General features: G+C 41.0%; 1 protein-coding gene across 1 annotated transcript; it reads right to left on the bottom strand.

The window, feature by feature from the left end:
* Positions 1 to 347: 347 nt before the first annotated feature.
* On the bottom strand, positions 348 to 20,579 carry mia2 (MIA SH3 domain ER export factor 2). The gene is made up of 28 exons (XM_085440578.1): positions 20,247 to 20,579; positions 20,023 to 20,156; positions 19,476 to 19,562; positions 15,356 to 19,349; positions 14,979 to 15,227; positions 14,633 to 14,733; positions 10,954 to 11,085; positions 10,775 to 10,796; positions 10,514 to 10,602; positions 10,196 to 10,267; positions 9,528 to 9,638; positions 9,349 to 9,420; positions 9,117 to 9,221; positions 8,828 to 8,950; positions 7,269 to 7,448; positions 7,026 to 7,116; positions 6,813 to 6,880; positions 6,651 to 6,721; positions 6,459 to 6,560; positions 6,277 to 6,373; positions 6,074 to 6,141; positions 5,673 to 5,758; positions 3,859 to 3,972; positions 3,258 to 3,419; positions 2,257 to 2,541; positions 2,065 to 2,114; positions 1,828 to 1,984; positions 348 to 1,740 (listed from the first exon to the last, which is right to left on the bottom strand). Exons 1-28 carry the CDS (start codon positions 20,365 to 20,367, stop codon positions 1,505 to 1,507), a joined length of 7,179 nt encoding a protein of 2,392 aa, XP_085296704.1. The 5' UTR covers positions 20,368 to 20,579; the 3' UTR covers positions 348 to 1,504.
* Positions 20,580 to 20,614: the final 35 nt, after the last annotated feature.

Raw genomic sequence — 20,614 nt, 5'->3', positions numbered from 1 at the left:
TACTGTATAGCAATATATTAAATAGGCTACACTAGCTCCTAAAAGCAAAAGAAGTTCCATCAGATTAAGTTACAGCATCAAAACATGTTGATTCAAAGTTCCACGGCGGAGGACTAGCAGGCATTTAAATGCATTTTAAGTTTTACAGTTGATAAAGACTTCATTCATACTAAGAGATACACAATTAAATGACAAAAGTTCTAACCCCCTATTAAAACTTTAATTATAGGACAGTCTGGGTAATGAGCTAGCAGATCTTTTTCTCAAGTTTTACATGTTTAATGTTGACAAACTTTCTATTAAGCTGTATATTTACAGGGAGAAATTTGCATAATTATGACTGAAGCTGGAGAAGTAAACCTTTATTTTCAGATTTTTCTGAGCATCTTTAAAATATTCTGGAAATGTATCATGTGATAAATCACCAGAAGTTGAGAAACTGTTGTATACAGTCATGGTTAAAATAAATCAAAGCATATTTTGCAATTTCAGAAGTGTCAAATTCAAAACAATTTAAAAATTTAAAATGTAACTATTTTTTAATAATGTTTTGTTTCTCCTGATGACTTTACAGCTGTATGCATAACAACTTACATTAGTAAATATGATGACACTGACAATTCAAGTCTTTATTAATCTAGCAATAATCACTTTTTACAAAATTCACATGAAGGTATCCTCTGTTCCAGTCAGTCTATTAAACTTACTCCTGTGACTGTTTATTCAGGGAAACATGAGCAGCTATTATAAGCCACCTTTTTCAAAGTCTAGGCCATATTAAAGTCACTGTAACATGATCAAAAGCACTGTTCAACTGCTTCTCTCACTGTGAAATAAGAAGAAAAATATCCCACTTCCCACAGGGAAGTCAGTGAAATTCAATTATGCAACTCTGATACATTTCACCAAAAGCAGTCTCATTTGAGTTCAAGATCAACTCAGCTCAGTCGCAGGCAAAACCAGGCTTGACGTGTTCAGACTGAAGTGTCATAAAATCAAACGACAAGATGCTAACCAGCTACATTTTTTAAAATTATACTGATGATGACAGACAAAAACTATTTCAGGGCTAGTTGTGTTTTTGCCATGACAGACATGCTACGATCATTCAAATCTCTCCTTCATCTCAGTGAAGTATTCCCATCAAAAACCTCTGACGCTGACTAGACGACAGGCAGCTGTTTTTGGGTCATGTGACACACGCAGTCCAGGCCGAGTTTACTTTAACATCAGCTTCCTCATAGAGAATGTAAATGGTGAGAGAAACAGGTGAGGGAATAACAAAAGACGTAAGAAATAATGTCATTAGACAACAAGCAGCAAGAAAACAGGCCAATGAAGGAGGATGTTCTCCCCTGCAAACACTATTCAATAAACACATCCTTCTGGTGAATAAATAGATGTTTATGGAAAAAGGGTAACCAGCAATCTGCCCTACACTGTCCACGTTAAACATTAACCAGAAGTTCTTCGTCTCACAGCTGATGTAGAAACTCAGTCAGGCTCAAATGGCGTCTTCAGGTGAGGTTGCGTTCTCTGGAGACTGGCTTTGTGGTGCGGGAGGGAGGGATTGATGAGGTGGGGGAGGGCCCATGGAAGAAGGTGGGTGGCCGTCGGGAGAAGGGGGTCGCATATTGGGAGCATAGGAGGGCATGTGAGGATGAGGACCAACAGGAAGGGGAGCTCCACTAGGATGGTATCGAGGAGGGGCCATCACTCCTGGAGGTTGAGGAACCCACACTGAAGGGGGAAAAAATGGAAAGGTCAAGTTTACAATAATGACATCTGGAGATGGTTAAAGGTGCAAAGACGGATGAAAGTTCCTACTAGGCCTGATGGGAAGTCCCCCAGGTCCCCTGGGAGAGAAGAAATCAGGAGGTGGGGGTCCATAAGGGGCTCTGCGAGGAAAGGGACCATCCATGGGACCCATTGGTGGACCCATCCTTGGATCTGCTTCAGGGGGAGTCCTGCGTTCAGGACCGGACTGTTGGAAGACAGAAAAAGATTAGAGAGGCTGAGCCACAAATAAGCACTCAGTATTCACACACAGACGCATATACTTACCTCTCTATGGTCCTGTTCACCAGGTCCAAAGCTGTTTTCTCTGTAGGAATCTGCATTGATAAAACATTTAGTGAATTAACAGAAATATGAGGGTCACGTGTGCATTTCAGCACATGCTAAGGAGGATTTTTTTTGTTTACATGTCCAAGTTTACCCATTTAGAGTCAAAAAAGAGAGAGAGCAGAAACTCACCTGGCATGTCTGCAGGGTAAGAGGGTCCTGGAGGAACATTCCGAGGATGGTGGGAGCCAGGAGGGAGAGGAGGGAGTGGACCAGGAGGAAGGGCACGAGGAGGGAGTGGACCGGGAGGGAGGACGCCAGGAGGGAGGGCGCCGGGAGGGAGAACACCAGGTGGGAGGACACCGGGGGGAAGGACGCCAGGAGGGAGAGAGTCAGGAGGAGGCAAAAGGCCCAGAGCTCCTGGAGGAGGTAGAGGTCTTCTGTACATGGGAGCTCCTGGTTCTGGAAACATATAGCCTGAAGAAGAGAGCGATGGATAGTAAGAAGATATTTGCTACACAAAGCTTAAATCTGTGGTGACATTCAGAAAACAGAGGAGAGAGTGAGTGTCTGAGGTTTACCACATAAGAGCTGGAAATAGAAATGTAGTAATACGTTGTACAAATACTTTCATCACAGGGACAATTTTAGCATCCAGAGTAAAAAAAAAAAAAACTCAAAATGCTTTCAAGACAATGAACATGCAACATCAACATGCTTTAGCCCCCCCCGCCCCCACACACACACACACTATACTTATATTTAAAATGCAAGATGCACATGCACACAGTAATAATATGCATGACAACTATGTTGAATATCAACTAACTTCTATTCATATTTGTGTATTCATGTACTCATTCATTCTTTTCATACGCAAGTGCTGGAACCATTGCAGGGGAATGTCATCCATGCAGTGACAACTTAGTTTACTATCACCTAATGGAGATGCTGGGGGAAAAAAAGGGGTTGAAAAAAAAGGTTTGAAAAGGTGCACAGGGGGCTTCCATGTGGCTATTTTAAGGTCTCACAGGGATTACTCATACTTACACTGACCTCATTTTTTGAAACTTTGGCCCTTCGTTTCTGTTTGCTAAACATTGTCTTGATAATCTGTGAGATGTTGGCTGTGTGGGCACTTGTAACAGTCTGGTTCTCTCCAGTTTTTTTCTCTCTCACATATGAACACACACCTGGAGGTCCTAAAGGCCCAGGTGGTCCTGGTAAAGGTCCTGGTGGGGGTCCTCTGCGATCTCTCTCCCAGGTAGGAGAGATTGAGCCGCTGTCTGAATGAGGACCTCCACTGCGCTCCATCTCCCTCTGGCCTCCTGGGGGCTCCCCTGGACCACGAGACACTGTGCAGGAAAGGATTGTTGGAAGAAGATGGAAAAAAAAAAAAAAAAAAAAAAAAGAGTGACAGACAGAGAGAAGGGCACAGAAGAAGAAAGAACAAGCAGAACAAACGCCCAGAGACGGTGATGACAGTAAGTCCAGATTTCATCACATTATATTCTGTTGTCTTTTGTGCATTCAAGATTGCTGTTAGCATGCACAGACCATGCAACAAAATGCTTCAGCAGTTTGTCATGCTATAGTCAGCTGGTCATCCCCAACATGCTGCATGTTTCTACACCATTTATGAGTATGAATGAGAAAATGTACTCTCCCAATTATGTAAGAATAAAATTATTACAAGTATATTTATATTTGTAGTGTTTGTGTGTCATTCTAAGGATCTGGCCATGCTTCGTGTATGTGTTTGCTGCAGCTAGCTGCACCTTTAAATGCATTTACCTCTAGGAGACAGTCGAGCAGGTGGTCCATCCATTAACGTAGGAGGTGAGAGAAATGGTCTGGTTTCCGATGAAGGTCGACCCAGAGGAGAAGGAACATACGGTGACCTTTCAGCTGGAAATACAGGAATGTTTGGTGAGTGCAAATGGAAGAAAATCTGCAGCCCTGCAGAGTCTTACGACCGCAATTTAGGCAAGAAGCAGCTTTTTTAGAACTTTCCAACCACCTTCTTCAGTCAGTGATTTACATCTAGAGATTTTAATCTGTCACTCTAATTATAGTACTTTCAGAGAGATTTTTGCAGGGTGGCCACTTCTTAGGATTCACATTCCGAAACTGTCTCATTTATAAATACCGTATTTCCCGGACTACAGAGCGCACCTGAATATTAGCCGCACAAGCTAAAATCAGGGGAAAATCCTGTTTTGTACAGACATTAGCCGCACCTGACTAAAAGCCGCAGGTGTTTCAATGTTGACTTATCATATGTAAGAGAATATGCACAAAGCGAATTGTCAGGAAAGAGATGGCTGTTTGGAGACACACCCCTTTTATTAATATTTTGAAAAACAAGTTATGGGTACATATTTGCACATGATGTACATAACAGTAGCCTACAGCACACCAGAAAAATAGATTCGGACTACCTTTTAGGCTCAGGTGCAGTGACACGGCTTTAACAAGAAGAAAAGTCAGTCATTCACCATCTTTCTTCTTCCTGCGCTCTAAAACCACCAAAGTCCTCTTCTCCAATGTCGGAAACGAACAGGCTCAGGATGGCTTTGTCATCCACTCTCCGCTTCTCTCCTTCGTTGTCACTTTCAAAACCAAAGAAATCCTCGTTGTCAGTGTCAGAGTCGAACACCCTCAGAAGGGCCGTGGCGGTGTCCTCCTCTCCATCATGCAGGAGTCCAGCCCTTCAAAATCCATTGGTGATCGTGGATGTTTTCGCACTTTTCCACGCTGTCAGAATCCACCGGTGGAGTTGGGCATAACTTGCTTTTCGCAAGTTTATCGCCGCTCGTCATCCACGCCTCCCGCTGAATGCGTAGCGCTACTTTGAAGTTTGTTTTTCGCGCTACTTCGTACGGCACTACGTTGCCTGGCGGACGGACATGTGACCAACATACCACTCTTGAACCCCGATCCTTCCGCCAGGCAACGTAGTGCCGTACAACAGCGGAACAAACAAAACAAATCGTCTTACGATATGACAAAAATCACGGACAATCCATAGAAAAGCCGCACCTGACTAAAAGCCGCAGGGTTCAAAGCTTGTGCAAAAAGTAGCGGCTTATAGCCCGACAATTACGGTAAATAAATAAAATTCCATTTTATTTATGTAGTGCCAAATCACAACAACAGTCGCCTGAATACACTTTATATTATAAGGTAAGGACCCGACAACACTACAGAGAAAACCCCAATAATCAAAGACCCCTTTTGAGCAAACACTTGGTGACAGTAGGAAAGAAAAACACCTTTTTAACAGAAGAAAACCTCCAGCTGAACCAGGCTCAGGGAGGCTTAAGAGCATTAAAAGGTGACTACTGGACTTCTTTAAGTTTTTGAAGACAATTCACTTCCTCTTCCAAGAAGGTTCTTCATCCAAACAGTTTGAAAATACCCTTTGCAGCTTTAAGTCCTCAGAGACATTTTTGTGAGTTGTCCCGGACGTGGATTAAGCCCCAGATTAGAAGAAAATTCATTGCAGGATTCTATTGAAAAGTACGCTTTTTTTCCACTGACTGACCTTTCAGGTTTGATGATTCATGTCATGTTTTAATGATTTATATGTGCGTGTGTGTACGTACCACGGAAAGGCATTGGTCTTGCTAGACTGTTCAAGGCAAACGGGTCTTTGTCGAGGGCGTCCAGTTTAAACTGTGTATCCGTCAGTCTGCAAACAATCACACCTAAAGTTAAAACATGGCAAGCACTTTTGGTCCTGAGATGTTAATACAATTGTTAAGAAATATATTTAAAAAGAAAATGTATTTAAAAGCTGACATGACAAAAGTAGCAGTACATTTCAGTCTTAAGAACTGCTCATTTATAATGTGTGTTCACAACTTTTTATTTAAAAAAAAAAAAAAAAAAAAGGCACAAACATAAAGCCAATAAAAGGACTATACTGGATCATAGATCTCTGCAGAAACATGGAGATGAGGGAATCATCTCAGTATTTCACTCAAAATGCTGACATCATGCTTACTTCTGTCTGAGGAGAGCGTTGTCTCTTCTAAAGTCTGACAGTTCTCGTTCTGCTGCTCGGGCTGCCACCTGGAAATGCCAAAAACATAACAAGACAAGAATTTCAGGGGCAATTAGTTGTATAACCACAGTTTCTTTCACTTTATAACATAAGTGTAACAATTCAGAAAGAAACTTGACAAATCTTTGTCGAGTTTTACTAACCCAGTTATTATGAGCTTTCTTTTCATGTGCTGATATCTGAGTCTGGTAAGACTGTTTGGTTTTCTCCAGCTCTTCCTCCATTTCTTCAGCTCGTTGCCTGAAGCAAAGCAGAAATGAGACAGTTTGTAAGGACGAAAAACTAACAAATGCTTTCGAGCTGCTACAGACTGTGTTTCAGCTACCTGTAGTTGTTAAGTTCCTCCATCGCCAGCGCAATATTTTTGTCTGCTTTGTTTAACTTCTCCTCTTTCTGCACACGCTCTTTCTCCTCCACCGTCAGAAGTCTACAAATATTTAATGATACAGTTTTAACATCATCTGATTGTTACAGATAGATTTGTTCATATAAAACCGTTTACTGCATATGCATATACCTGTGTAGTTTGAGCTCATTCTCCTGGTACATTTCTGTCATAATCTGGAGTTTCTGTTGTAATCGTTGGACCTAAACACAAGGTAAAAGGTTTAATCCAAAGGAAAACAGATATGGACCATGTATAGAACAAATACAGTCAGACACAGGTGAGGTCAGTTACCTGATCCGAGTAGTTCTCGGCGTCCGACTGCAAAGTTAGTTTCTCTTTCTCCATATCTTCTATGCTTACTTGAGGGGGGGGGGACAAAAAAATCAAAAACAAAAGACATGACATGCACGCTACCAGGGATATGTCGAGACATGGTTCATACATATCATTAATATGGAAAAGGTTAATAAGTACATTGACATAGATGTTCTGTAGTTTACTTACATTGCAGGTCTTCTTTTGCTTTGATTTCATCGTTCAGTTTGGCAAATACTCTGTCCTTATCCTCATCTAGGGATTTGAGGTCTGCATTCAGCTATACAAAAATAAAGACATGTTAAAGGGGAAACTCTACAGAGATTACATTAAAAAATGAATAAATAAATAAATAAATAATTATAATTCTTGCGTGCCAGCACATTATCAACTTGAATGCTAAACACTATGTTCTTGGTTGTTTCCATCTACCTTAGCAGCATAAACAAGTTTCTGGACTTTCTGCAGATGGGCCTGGGTGTCCGTTATGTCCCCTCTTCCATTCTTCTCTCCTTTTTCTGGCGTACCATTGGCTGTCTCCTTTTCTCCTCCTTCCTCTTCCTCCAGCTCTGAATCCCAGCCTTTCAACCTCAGCAGCCGATCTGTTAAGGACTAGAAGCAAACAGATTTTTTTCTGACAGTTAATTATATTCTCACTGAATCATTTTAATATATTTTCTGTCATTCTGCCATTTTCTGGAGACATGACAGTAGTTGAGACCTGATTTAATATAGTTAAAAGCAAAAAACAAAACAAAACATAAAATCAGAAATTTAAAAATGTCTGTTTTTGCCCTTAAGATCGTGTTTTCATAGACATCCAGGCAGCTTGTAGCATGGCTGTTGTTTTCAGTTCACTCCCTGGAAGTCCTATTATGGCCACTAACATTGTGTGCGCTGATCCTCTTTTTTTCTCTGTTTGCTCTCTTGTGAAGAAAAGCAAACAGAAAGAAAGACGTGGGAAAAATGAGCAGAGCAAACGGCTTCTGTTTCAAACTGACCCGACTTCTATGCAGAGAATTGTTGTTGGTGCTGAGAGTTGGCTCGTCAATTACAACGCAGCACTTTTTGGTTAAACAGTCTATAGTTTCCAAGCCTGAAGACAGATTAGAAGTACAACGAGGAGCATGCTCACTGCAACTTGACTATTGCCCCCCAAAAGACAAAATTAAAACCCTTGAACACAACTGGCACAGTTACTCATTCATTTCACAAAATCACACATTTATCTGATAGTGAGTCAAGCATTGACCAGAAAACGGGGGCAAAGATAGAACCAGGCTTTGGCACCTAGGGAAACAGTTAACCAGCCGTGGAGATAACGATACAAAGCCAAAGCTGACGGTGACCAGTCACGACTACTGAAAGCAAACAGTTGGACACCCAGAGCAATCTGGGGGGAAAAAAAAGTAATAACTGATAATACTTCTACATAGATCTTATGAACTGAAGAATCTTTTTACAGTCAGCAAGTGAGGTGGAACTTTTAAGGAGGTCTGTAAGTGCTACAGTGTAAACGAAAGAAACAGTCTTGATTTTATAACACCAGACAAAAAAAAAGAGAAAAACAAATGCTAAGGAGTAATCTGAAACCTAAATTAAAACTGAGATCACAATCAGATTAATCATCCACCATTACCTCAATAGAGGCAATTTACCTTTGTCCTAAGAATGTTCAGTGGAAATTTTGTGAACTGTGATTTGTGCCAGTGTTCTTTATTTTTTGGCCACACAAACAAAATCTAAACTCAGCACCCTACTTGCAATTTTGTCTACCTTCCCGAAATATAAAGAGAGTTAAAGGGTGTCTGTTTTCACACAGAGGCAGACCTGAAAAGGACTAAATGGACTGAACAACATAAAAATAAAAGTTGAGCTGGTAGCTACTCAGGCATTTCCAAAAAGATGACCTCAAAGGAAAACTGGCCAAATTTAAAATTTATCATTTTTATGGGCTGCTTCACAGAACTTAACCTTAGAATAAATCATACCATTATACGTTCATCCTTGGTGGCCACATCCTGCATCATCCCGCTGTAAGCAACCTCACACCTTTTCATCTCTGCCTCCAATTCACTCACTCTCTCTGCCCATCCCTCCACCTGCTGCCTCAACTGTGGAGAAAAGAGTTGGGGGAAGGAGAGAAGAAGAAAAAAAAAAAAAGAAAAAAAAAAAAAAAAAAAAAGGTAAGCCAACAATCTTGTGCACCCATTTTGGAAACACTATTTAGTTTACTGCCATACGAAGTTTTTTGTGTGTGTGTGTGTGTGTCCATCGTACATGAGCATTGCTCTCCTTTAGCACTACATTCTCTTCTCCAGCTGTTTCCAAGTTCCTCTGTAGTCTGTCACTGTTCATGCTGTACACTTTCAAAGTGGTCTGCGCCTAGAGAAGGACAGACAGAAATATTATAAAACCTAGTGGAACAGAGAAGAGGTGGAAAAGAAGCACCAACAGAGGAAAGAGAACAGACAGGCGAAAGTGCAAATGTGACAGTTTTGGAATACTGCACCTGCTCTTCCTGTGACTGAAAGTCTTTAGTTTCATCTTCAAGGGATTTCATGCTCTCCTCGAGGACTGCTATCTGGATAGAGAAACCAAAACAACTTTCATTCAGTATGAATTCTACAGCTTCTCACTCAGGATTGCCAACTAGGCTTCCACAGTACTTCTGTTAGTGTGTGCACCTACCCTCCTTTCTTGTTCTGTCCTGTGCTCCCTTTGCTGGTCCAGTTGATCCTTTAGCTGTTCCAGATCCCTCTCCAACTCTTGTTTGGAGTGCTCCAACTGTCTGGCTTTGACCTAAGAAAACAAGATCAGAAAACTACTTCAAGTAGCTGCAAAACTGGGACACTGTAACATGAGTAAGGGTTGTAAAGACATGACAAATAATGTCACTATAGATCTGAGGTGAAGCAGTGCAAATATTCTACATTTTGACTAGTTCTGCAAGTCTGTGTCAAAAATTACATGGCAGTGGCTGTACTTCATTGTGTACATCAATAATAATAATAATAATAATAATAATAATAATAATATAATAATGTTGTTATTATTCTTTTTGTAATATGGTAAACCTCACTATACATTACCACTCACTCAAAAATTATTCCAACAAGTGTGAACATATGGCTGTTAAAAAAAATTCTCTTTGTAGGGACTTTGAAAGCAAATAAAAAAAATACAAGCTTGTTCAACTGAATAAACAATAGGACATGTGTCTCTGTTCACACAGATGAGGCTCGTGGGAGCGTAGCAGTGTACCAGACATGAACACTGTGTGAGCCATATTCATTAAGGAGCATTCAAGTAGGTTTTCTTTACACCAAGAATGGTTTCCATACTTTTCTCTGCCTTACCTCCAGTTGTTCTGTCTTCTGAGTCTGAGCCAAGACACCGCTGTCCCTCTGTGAACTCTCAAGGTTGTCATACTGTAGATGAATAAATTTCTCAGTACATCATGCATGATATCATCAAGAATTTCATTAGATTTCTGATCACCTACAAATGCTCAGTAAGTAAACCTCTCTGCTTTGTAGATATCACCTTAGAAAGCTTGTAATCCAAATTATCTGAAATCTATAGAAGGATATATATATATAACAAAAAAATCTCTGACCTCAAATTATTGTGTGAGACCAGATCTGTGTCTAGACAGAACTGGCATAACTACTAACCTCTTGTTGACACTGACTCAGACTCTCAAGGACTTTGGATTTCTCATCCAGTAGCTGTGCAACCTGTTCTGCCATCCCCTGCTCTCTACCTGAAAAACAGCCAAAAAAAATTTCAGATTTATTTTGTGTCATTTAAAAAAAAAAAAAAAAAAAAAGTGGTTTATTTGTTAACATTCACAGGTCAAAGAGAAGAAAAACTGTCAGTGATAATGTTAAACGTGTCCATAAAATGACACTCAGGAAGAGGAAGTGAGAACTTACGTCGATAAATTCTGCTTTTTATCTGTGAGGAAATAAAAGAAATGAAAGGAAAAACAAAACAAAGAACTGTGCTTAGTGACAGGTCCGACAGTTCAAATAGAAGCCATACTTATCAAACCATCTTAGGTGGCAAAAAATATTTATGATATTGAAGTGAATATGCATGGCTGTGCACTCACAGAGCTGTAACATCTACAGGTGAACAACAGAAGTGTCATCAGGCCCAACAGGCCAGAGACAATGATAGGTTCCCATGGTACACCATACAGGTCTGGCCCAGGTCTCAAGTCATCGGGCAGAGACGACACCACCTGAGAAAAGAGAAAATAATGACCAGTTCCTGTTAGAACCTGTGTGTGTTTTTAAATAGGATATGTGAGTCCGGGAATAAAAACCTGATGTTCTACTGATGCTCAAGGACATTAGCTTTTCTGTCATTGAGGAAATATGACTGCCTCTTGAACATGGGCAAAATGCAGCCCATCTGCCCAAACCAGTGTGGAGACAGACCCGTGCCTTCTTAAATATATTAATACATTGTACTATATACTATGTGCCAAATAATAATGCAGCAAGTATCAACTTTCTCTCAGTAGAACTTTCCGTGGTCACACACCTTGACAAAAAGAGATGCCATTTAAAAGACAGTTTTTTTGATTAAAGAAGCAAATAAAGAACTTAAACTAACCATGTTTGTTAATAAGTAGCACGGTCAAGTGAGTGTAAGAGTAAAGAAATTGTGTGTGCAGTGTTTTTTGGAGGAAGGAATCAAACCAAGAAGAGGCATCTCAGCAAGAAGAGCCACACCAGCAACTGAGCTCTAATGGCTTTTGTAGAGCACCGGCACAATGGGCTGAGGTGTTGTTAATGTTGCTGATTAGAAATATGCCACACCTCCTCTCCAGATCCTGAAGAGAAGAACTAAAAGGAGACTAAAAGGAAAGCGGGGATGGAGGGCACAGACTCAAACTCCTGGTTAGATTAACCTCTCCAGCTCTCAGCGGCGCAAAATTAGTAGTACTATTACCAGCTGCATTTCAAGATGGTGGAGTATGAGTGTGTCAAACAAAGGTGAAAGTCCCACAACAATGACGAAACCAGCCCACTGACAGGGTACCACAGGAAGGAAGGTCCAGTGATAAATGATGAGCAGTGACTAAATTTTGAGAATAAGAGCATTAAGATTCACCAATGGTAAACTGATCACAACAAGGCCCCAGACTGATGAAAAAATTAAAATAAATCACAAATATACCAGGACAGCACTCCAGAGAAAAATCTGAGTGGCAAATACTGCATATATACAAAGATATATGTTTTTGTATAGATGCAATGGTGTTAAAGTGTGACCATGCATTTGTTTATCATCTGACGGTACATTCACTGATGCATATCCAATAAATTTGAATATACAAATATATTAAACATTTATGATGCACCGGACTGACAGAGAAAGGTCAATATTTTCTAATAAGGTTCTTTGTTTTTAGGACCAGGATTTGGGCTTCCTGAAAGCAATCTGTCAAACTGCTAAACAAAATACTACCAAACAGCTGGTCTTTAGAAGATGGGTTTATGTACAGTTACCCAGTTTTTGACCACATTAAACAGGGCGCAGTGTTAATAGTTATATCATTCTACTACAGACAAATGTGGAAAAATATCTGTCATTTTTAACTTAAATCCTAACACCTGACAAGACAGCGCTGTTACTGACAACTAGCCAGCTAACTATTACCAGCTAACTGTTTGAGCAATTAAACATCTTTGAAAACACGAAGAATAATCCTGACAACAGGTCATACTCTTACTTCGGAATGAGATGGACAACACCAAGAGCTGTAGCTAGTACCGAAAAATACAAAAACATGACTGTTACATGGAAGCCCGTTACATTATCTCGGCTAATTGGGAATTGCTAACGAAACCTGACACATAACGTACATCCTTCACTTTCTCCACGGCGATACTGTAGTAAGCCTCTGCCGTCTCCTGGAAGTCGGCCGCTTTGATGCCCGACTGGTCACTCGCCGGATTCTCTGCCATGTCCAAATTATTTCATCTGACGTATATTTAAACTTAAAATTTTTTATATTTACACCGTTAAGAAACTAGAGCTGTGAAGCGGGTCAGCGGCGGTTTCACATCCTATCCACAACACTGACGCTTAGGACTATACCACGTCCTGCTGGACGTCGTAGGGAGTAGTACGAAAACTACTGTACAGCTGTACAACCATTGTAAACACTCCAAACATCAAATAAAATCTGAAAATATAAAATAATATAAACACAGCATGTATAGTATAATGCATCACGTGCACGCTGTTTCGTGTCCTCACAAGTTCACCCGGATGATTTCACACCCCCGCTGGTGAAAATGGTTCAGTCGCAACGTCACCAATTGTAAGATGCCACACTGGCATACCGGAGCGCTTTCAAAGTGACACCAGGAGAAACAGGTGTTACCAAAATGACACCTGTATTATCATTATTTTGATAATTTTCATTCAAAGAAAAAGTAACACATTTGCATCGAACGGGTATTTGTCAACGTGTCGCGTGCTCGGCCTTAGGCCAATGACAAATTAGGAGACAGGTGAAGGTAAAGACTTCCCATATGAAAAAGAAAGAGAAACAATTAAGACCCACGTAGGAAAGTATGGAGTGGTAAAGCATTAACAGAACAAAATAAAAATGCTCTATTTTACTGAATTAATGAAATAACTAGGAAAGCTGTTCATACGAGATATATGACATTTCTCAAACAATTACTATATATTTTTTTTTCATGTGAATTAAAACAGTCTGACAGCCATCCAGTATTTCTTATACTCACCAGTCTGGCCTCCATCTGAAACCACTTTCACCTTTCAAAACATGAGAGACAGTTTGTCTTCACAGGTGTGTGAGTCCAGAGTGTCACAGACCCAAATGTGAGTAATGTTTAAGGAACCTAGCCAGCTTGACAGGCTGAGACGTAAGCAAAGCTAAATGCCAGAGGGAGAGTCAGCTCAGCATGTCACCAGAGTAATATCTTAAAGAACCAGGCACCACAAAATGCCACACTGACAGAGCAGAGGGTGATTTTTAGTGCCTCCCATATATTTTTTTTTGTACTATAACTTTAACACCTTTAATACAGGCATGCAAACACAGAGGCGGGTCAAGTGAAATGACTATATTAGAGAATTATTTTGACATATCAGGAATCGTGGCTAGAAGATGATCCTGGTATCAAAATGTAGGTTATGCTATAACCTATTTTGAGGCTTGAAAGTTGCCCCAGCGAATGATCAGAAAACACATGAAATGTGCAAAGCACTAATGTTTTTTGCTATAGAAACTGATAAACCTATTATATTTAAGCTCTTAAATTTCATTACAAGAAAACAGCATACTAAACAAAACAAGATTTTGAATTAGATTGTGACACTTTGAGTGGCTGTAAAGTTTTAGGACTTGTAACTCACAAAACATTCATAGAATGAAGATAAGATCTCACCTTCATAGAATGTATCATAGCAGCCCATGCTATGATACATTTTGCTTTTCCCTGTACAACGTGATCAAGGCCACAATTAGCCACAAATCAAAAGCTATTGGACAAAGTATGTTAAAACTAGATCAGAAAAAAAAATTCTGGCTAGGCAGCATGCACCCTGCACCCTGCTTTGACCTCAGCCCCCCTTCATCGCCATTGTGGATTAATCTCTGGCATGAACTGAAGAATCCCTCTCAACATACACAACACTAATCTCTGTAGATTAAAGCAAAAAGGTATATTTGGAAATCAAATGACAAAAAATTGGTTTCTGTTTCTGCAGATTATAAATCCTCAGAAACTGGCACAGCGTACCTGCACAGTAAGCCATATGAGGAGCTCCCTCACTGCACAAGTGTGGGCGTAGGAGTCTTCAGCCATCTGATAAACGAAGTCCAGAATTTGCTTCATAACTCCTGCAGTTAAAGTAACACACATACTGCTGTTTAACATACATCTCTTTTATGATGCTCAAAAAATATTTATCTTTTAATGTGACACATTACTGTAAAAAATGAAAAAAAATATTTGTTTTGGCCATCCGGTTTTTGGGGTTATGTGAAGTGAGGACGATGACGAGGTAGGTCGAGTAGCTTTTGCTTAAGATTTTTAATAATATTTTAAACTCTTCTTGATTAATGGATACCTGGGTTATCCATACCTTTCAGCATCTCTGGTGATCCTGGCTGAACATGAGGAAGGGATGCTTCTTCAACACTTCTGCCCTGTTTTTTTCCTCTTATCTCATCTTTTCCTACACCACCACCCACTTGGTTATTGCCTTCTTTCATTATCATCCAGTCATCTCTCTGGATGGATGGATCTTGTGTCGTCTTCGACTCTTCCTCAGTGTTCGCTTTCTTATTTTTTCTATGATTTGAACAAGAGACGCCAACACAGCTGGCCTCGGCTGCATTTGACAGGGAAACACATGTACAGATGCAATTCAAAACCATGCCTGAATTTGAAAGACTGAATTAAATCTCATTAGTGCTGGCCATGAGGAAGCCAGTAGGAGGCAATGTTGAGAAAAACTACCTTGATGATTACGGTCGTTGGTCTGTCTTGTGTTGAAAGTCTGTCTCACTCTTCCCAACAGTGTTTCCAGTTTTTGAAGCGCCATAAGCATTCGGGTCTTTTCTTTGTCCTCCTGCAGTGCATCAGTGAGTGTCACGCTAGGAGCAATCAGCGTCTCCTTGTGATGATACAGAAGTCTCTCTACATCTGACAATATAGATTCATCCTCCTCATCAGGTTTGTACAACATGGTGTCTGAATTGGACAAAATGTAATCCAAAAACTGAAGCTTGTGTCGCCCAAAAAGCTCTAGCGAAATAGCTGTCTCATCTGCACCCATGTGAGTGAGCAGGTTTTTGTAATGTTTGGAGAGAGTTCTTGTCATCTCAGCAGAGGAAGGATGAAGCTGTGGCTGCTCTGTGATAGTGGGAGAGTCTTTGTGCACAACTTCAAGGTGGTGAGTGGTGGAATCTGGTTCTTGTTCAGGAGTTAACGAGTCTTGCGAGTGCAACGCCTCACCTGGACTAGTACTGAAGCTCTGGGCTGGTTCGGCGGACCCGTCAGATTCGGTGGTAGATTTCTGGCTGAAAACACCAAAGGGGTTTTTTAAAAGACCAAAAGCTCCACTGGTTTTACTCTCTGTCTCCCCACTCTGATCAGTGGGTGGATGTGGAGACACATCATCAGTCAAACTTGGGGCAGTTTGCTCAGATGTCACAGACTGACTTTTAGCAGGGTCACTATGTGGGGCTGAAGGCTCCCTTCCTCCCTCATGCCAGGATTCACTACCATTACTATCATTTTCCCTCATTTTTATATCAGTGTCTTTATCCTCCACTACAACAGCAGCCTTCTCTGTGTGCGTCTGTTGATTGGAGTTTAACTGTTGTGTTGCTTTGCTGCTACTTTCAGTGTCTCCAGACTCCGTTTTATCTCCCTGGCCTAATGCATGAGTGCTTTCTGCCTCCTCTGAAGTGTTATTTGCTGTTTCTTCATCCGAGTCTATCATCTGCCTCTCTCCTGGTGTGTTTGCTTGATCCTTTAGCTTCTCTGTCTGTATTGCTCCTTCACCTCCTTCCTCTAAACCACTTCCAGCTTTTTCTTCATGCACTTGAGGGCAAAGCTCATTTGAACATTTAAAGCTGTCATCCACCTCATTCTCCTCTTGATGCACTTCTTCAACCTCTGCTCGGTCAGTCTCTTCAAACTTTAGCTCCTCTGCCTTGGCTTGTTTTTTCTCTCCATCCTCCCCATTTCTTCCTTCCACATCTTGGTGGCTTTCAACCTGTGCGACTATTTCAGTGAAAGATGATCCTGAGCCATTCTGTGTGTTCGTGGTGCTCGGGATCTTTGCCTCATAATAAGAAGACTGCACTGTTTTTCCTTCTTCATCTTTCTTCTCTTTTTCCTGTACACCCTCCAGTTCTTCTTCCCTCTGTAACATCTCCACCTTGGCCTCTTTTTCCTTCTCTGGTAACTCTTCTTTCTGCAGCTGTTTTCTATCCTCCTTTAGCTCTCCCATCTCCCCCTGCATACTCTCCACTTCTGCCTCATTAGACTCCTTTTCTTCCTCATCTTCCTTCTGCTCTTTCACCTTTTTCCCTTCACCTTCTTTCTTCTCTTTTCCCTCTAGACCCACCAGTTCCTGTTCTTCCACTAACTCCTCCACCTTGGGGTGTTTTTCCTCCTCTGCATTCAACTGTTTGTTAGCTTCCTTTAGGTCTTCCACCTCTCCCTGCATACTCTCCACTTCTGCCTCATTACTCTCTTTCTCATCTCCCTTTTGCTCTTTTATCTCCTTTAAATCCTCCAATTCCTCGTTATCCTCCACCTTCATCACCCCTTGATTCCCCCCATCCTTTGACTCCTCCTCTTTTTCAGCCTCTAATTCAGAACTGATCGCTGACTTGAAGTCATTTTCATTTAAATCATCTTCTTTAGTGCCTGATGCTTCTATCTCTGTTTTAACCTGCTGGGACTCATTTATGTTGTCTTCAACAATTTCCTTTAGTTTGCCTGCATCACTGTCGCTTTCATTGTTAACATGCTCCATCACTGGAGACACGGAGGTCTGATCTGTGGTTGGTGCACTTGTTCCTCTATCCTTTGGGATAGTTTGAGTGCTTCTACCAGGGTTATGCTGTGAATCAAATTCCTGTGAGCTCAGAGTTTCTCCCTCCTGCTCTAACTCCCCATGAACTGTCTCTGCTTCTGTGTTATTATCAAAAAGAGCTACTGTATCTGAATTGTCATTATTTGTTTCAGCACTACAAGGAGTAAAACTTTCATTCTCAGCTGGAACTGGATCGTTTTTCTCCATAGATGACGGTAAGTGAGGCTGGCTCTCTGTGCTACTGTCTTCTACATCACCGTTCAGCTCCTCAGTCTGAGTTTCAGGTAAATCTGTATCCTCATTACTGACTTCTCCTTTATTATCGTCACCCCTGGTGATTTTAAGAGACATTTCTGTGGGTTCTTCTGTGTTATCAGTTTGATTTGTGATTTCTGCCCCTTCCTCCTCCACACTTTCTGATTTCTTGTTCTCCATCTGGTCTTTTTCATCTTCCTTGACCAGCATAGACGTTGACTTTAAATCCACTGAAACGTGATCAGGGCCCAAAATGCTTTCAGATGGTGTTTCAGATGGTGGTGTTGAATCCTGACTGATAGCACTTGGAGTTTTTCTTTCTTCCTCTCCTGACTCCCTGCTATTATCCATATGTTCATTTCCAATTGGTTTGTGAATCACAGCGTCTTCACCTTCCCTTTCTTCAGATCTCTCCTCATTTATTTTGCTTTTTTCTATATTGTCATCGTCATCTTTACTGGGGGGTGATTCTACTAAAGCCTGAGATTCTTCTTCAAACTTCCTTTCAGGAGAAATATCTTTGTTATCAACTGTGGGTTCAGCCTCTTCATCGAAATCGCTGTTTATCCCACTGTCTGAAATATCTGTGTTGCTATCAACACTCTGACCATTAAGTGGTTCTGTAGACGGGGTATTTTGGTCTTCTGACAGTTCTTCCACCTCCTTTGAATTATTGCTTGTCTTAATAATTTCCTCCTCTGATTCACTGTGATCCACATTCTGTGATCCTGTTGGTTGCTCTAAAGTTGTGATTATTTCTGCCTCCTTAGATTCACTTTCTTTGTTTTCATTATCTCCAACTTTATCTTTCCTGAGACCTAGAATACCTTCAATCTCCATGTTTAACCAAGAATTAGCCTGCACCTTCTCCTCCTTCTCTTGTCCTGACTCCTGACTGGTCAAACCAAACCCCAGTGTGCTTGACAGCCCATTCCCCAGCCAACCTAAAGTCCCCATCTCTTTCTTCTCCTCTTCCTGCAACTGGCTGCCTTCAAGGTCCAAGGACATCCTCCTGCTCCTGAATTTCTCTGTGGGTTCTTTGTCTTCATCTGCTTCTTGTTCCTCTTCTGTCTCACTTTTGCTTCCACCTCCAAAGCTGAGCCACCCAGTCATGGTTGAAGTTAACGATTCAGCAGTTTCTTCTTTAACTTTCACACTTTCTTTGCCATTGTCAGGTTTTCCATTTCCTCCGAAGCCTAGCCATCCTGTCACAGAGGATGTGAGCGTTTCAGACTGAGTGTCTTCCCTCTTATCTTCTATCTCCCCTTCAGCCACACTGTCCGGTTGGTCCTCTTTACCCAGACCTAACCATCCTGTCACTGAAGAACCAAGCCAGGAAGAGGAGGGAGACCCACCTTGTTGATTAGGAACCACAGGAATCTCATGTGTCTCCTCTTGAAACCCAGCTCCGGAACCACCAACATTTTTATTCTGATCCTCTTCTTCTTGTTCTTCTTCTTCCTGTGCAGAAACTGGGGAGTCTGAGGTTGTTAAGTGGCTTTCAGCGTTCGTGTCATCAGTGCTTTGGGTAATTTTTTGTGTGGTTTCTGGCTCCGGGATTTGGATTTTCTGATCAATATAATCATCATCATCATCCATATCCAGATAAGTGGAGCCAAACTCATTCATGCAGAAGAAATCAGATTTCTGCAGAAAAAGGGCAAAAATGTAATTCTTAAGAAAAGAAACTAGGAAGAAAAATTTGAAATAATAATAATACTGACAATACTTTTTAATACTTAAAGTTTGTTTACATATGAATGATGAAATTACCTGTGTTTCCACTACTTTCTCCACAGTAGTATGAACCTCTTCTTCTTGCACTGCATCCTTTGGAAAATATCCAAACTCTTTGTCAATCTGAAATAAAAAAGGAAACAAAGGAGCTGTCAGCATTTTTCTTCTTTCTACCTTGAAGAAACCCAGAAATCTAAACATTTGTCATAATAGATCATTCTTTAAAAATATTCTCTGTCATTTGTTGTTTAGGCATTGGTGATGACTGCAAACATAATCTTTTATAATAATCAAATAATTCATTCTTCCTTTGCACAGAGAATGGGGGCACTGTTATTCTGGAAAAGACCAATACCACCAATCAAAGGATAAAGGTCATCACACAAGTTTGTACTGATTAATTTGAGGTTGCCCTTTCATAGGGAAACACCCTGGCAGCACACTGCCCCAAACCTCACAGTACTACAGTGCAGGGGTCAGAGGCTTAGGTTTTCCTTCTGCCTGTCTCTAAGTGAGAACCTGACATGAATGAAGATTTAGGGAAGTACAGAAAGGGAAAAAAAGATCGAAATATGACACATACACTGCCTGCCCACAGGTCATTCCTCTTTCCAGTCAATTTGTGGTAAACAAAGATTGTGTCTCCTTGCCTGAAGCTCAGGAAACGACAGTCCTTACCACGGTGGTCCCTTATAGCCTGCACTCTGCTTAGGAGGCCTACACACACCACAGCAATAGAACACAGTTGTGAGGTGACCATCATTATCGTCATTAATTTAAGGAGCTATCAGTAGATTTTGGACTTACTTTGACACTCAGAGTCTCCGCAGATCTTGTAGTCAGACAATAATCCGATATTTAAGTGGGGTAAAATCACTAAAACTGCACCCAGTGACCACAGGAACCTAGAGACCTGAAAAATAGCCATGATTATCTGACTTTTAACTGGAGGCTATAAGTAGTAAATGTCCATAGTGGGGTGGAAATAACTCCCGTTGTGCTGGCAAGTGAACATTGCCTCTGAGCTGCTGCCTTTTGAAGACTCAATGCTAAATGAAACAGCTGAGATAAGATATAAGGCCAGCATGGGGATAATCATTAACATCTCAGGCCTGCTTGCAATACCAAATATTATCAGTTCGCTGGTCAAAGGTTTCTATTTCATTAGAAGACTT

Source organism: Copadichromis virginalis, linkage group LG19 (genome assembly GCF_057382275.1).
Source record: "Copadichromis virginalis isolate Kocher_CV1m ecotype Utaka linkage group LG19, C_Virginalis_male_GT1.1, whole genome shotgun sequence".
Classification (NCBI taxonomy): domain Eukaryota; kingdom Metazoa; phylum Chordata; class Actinopteri; order Cichliformes; family Cichlidae; genus Copadichromis; species Copadichromis virginalis.
This window is presented reverse-complemented; position numbering and strand designations above follow the sequence as displayed.

Excerpts from the sequence above, each read along its gene's own strand:
- mia2 (XM_085440578.1), bottom strand. The coding sequence starts at position 20,367 with ATGGCTATTTTTCAGGTCTCTAGGTTCCTGTGGTCACTGGGTGCAGTT. Across the intron at positions 7,117-7,268 it reads AACTTGTTTATGCTGCTAAG|CTGAATGCAGACCTCAAATC; the intron begins GTAGATGGAAAC and ends ATTTTTGTATAG. Across the intron at positions 1,985-2,064 it reads GTGAACAGGACCATAGAGAG|TCCGGTCCTGAACGCAGGAC; the intron begins GTAAGTATATGC and ends GTCTTCCAACAG.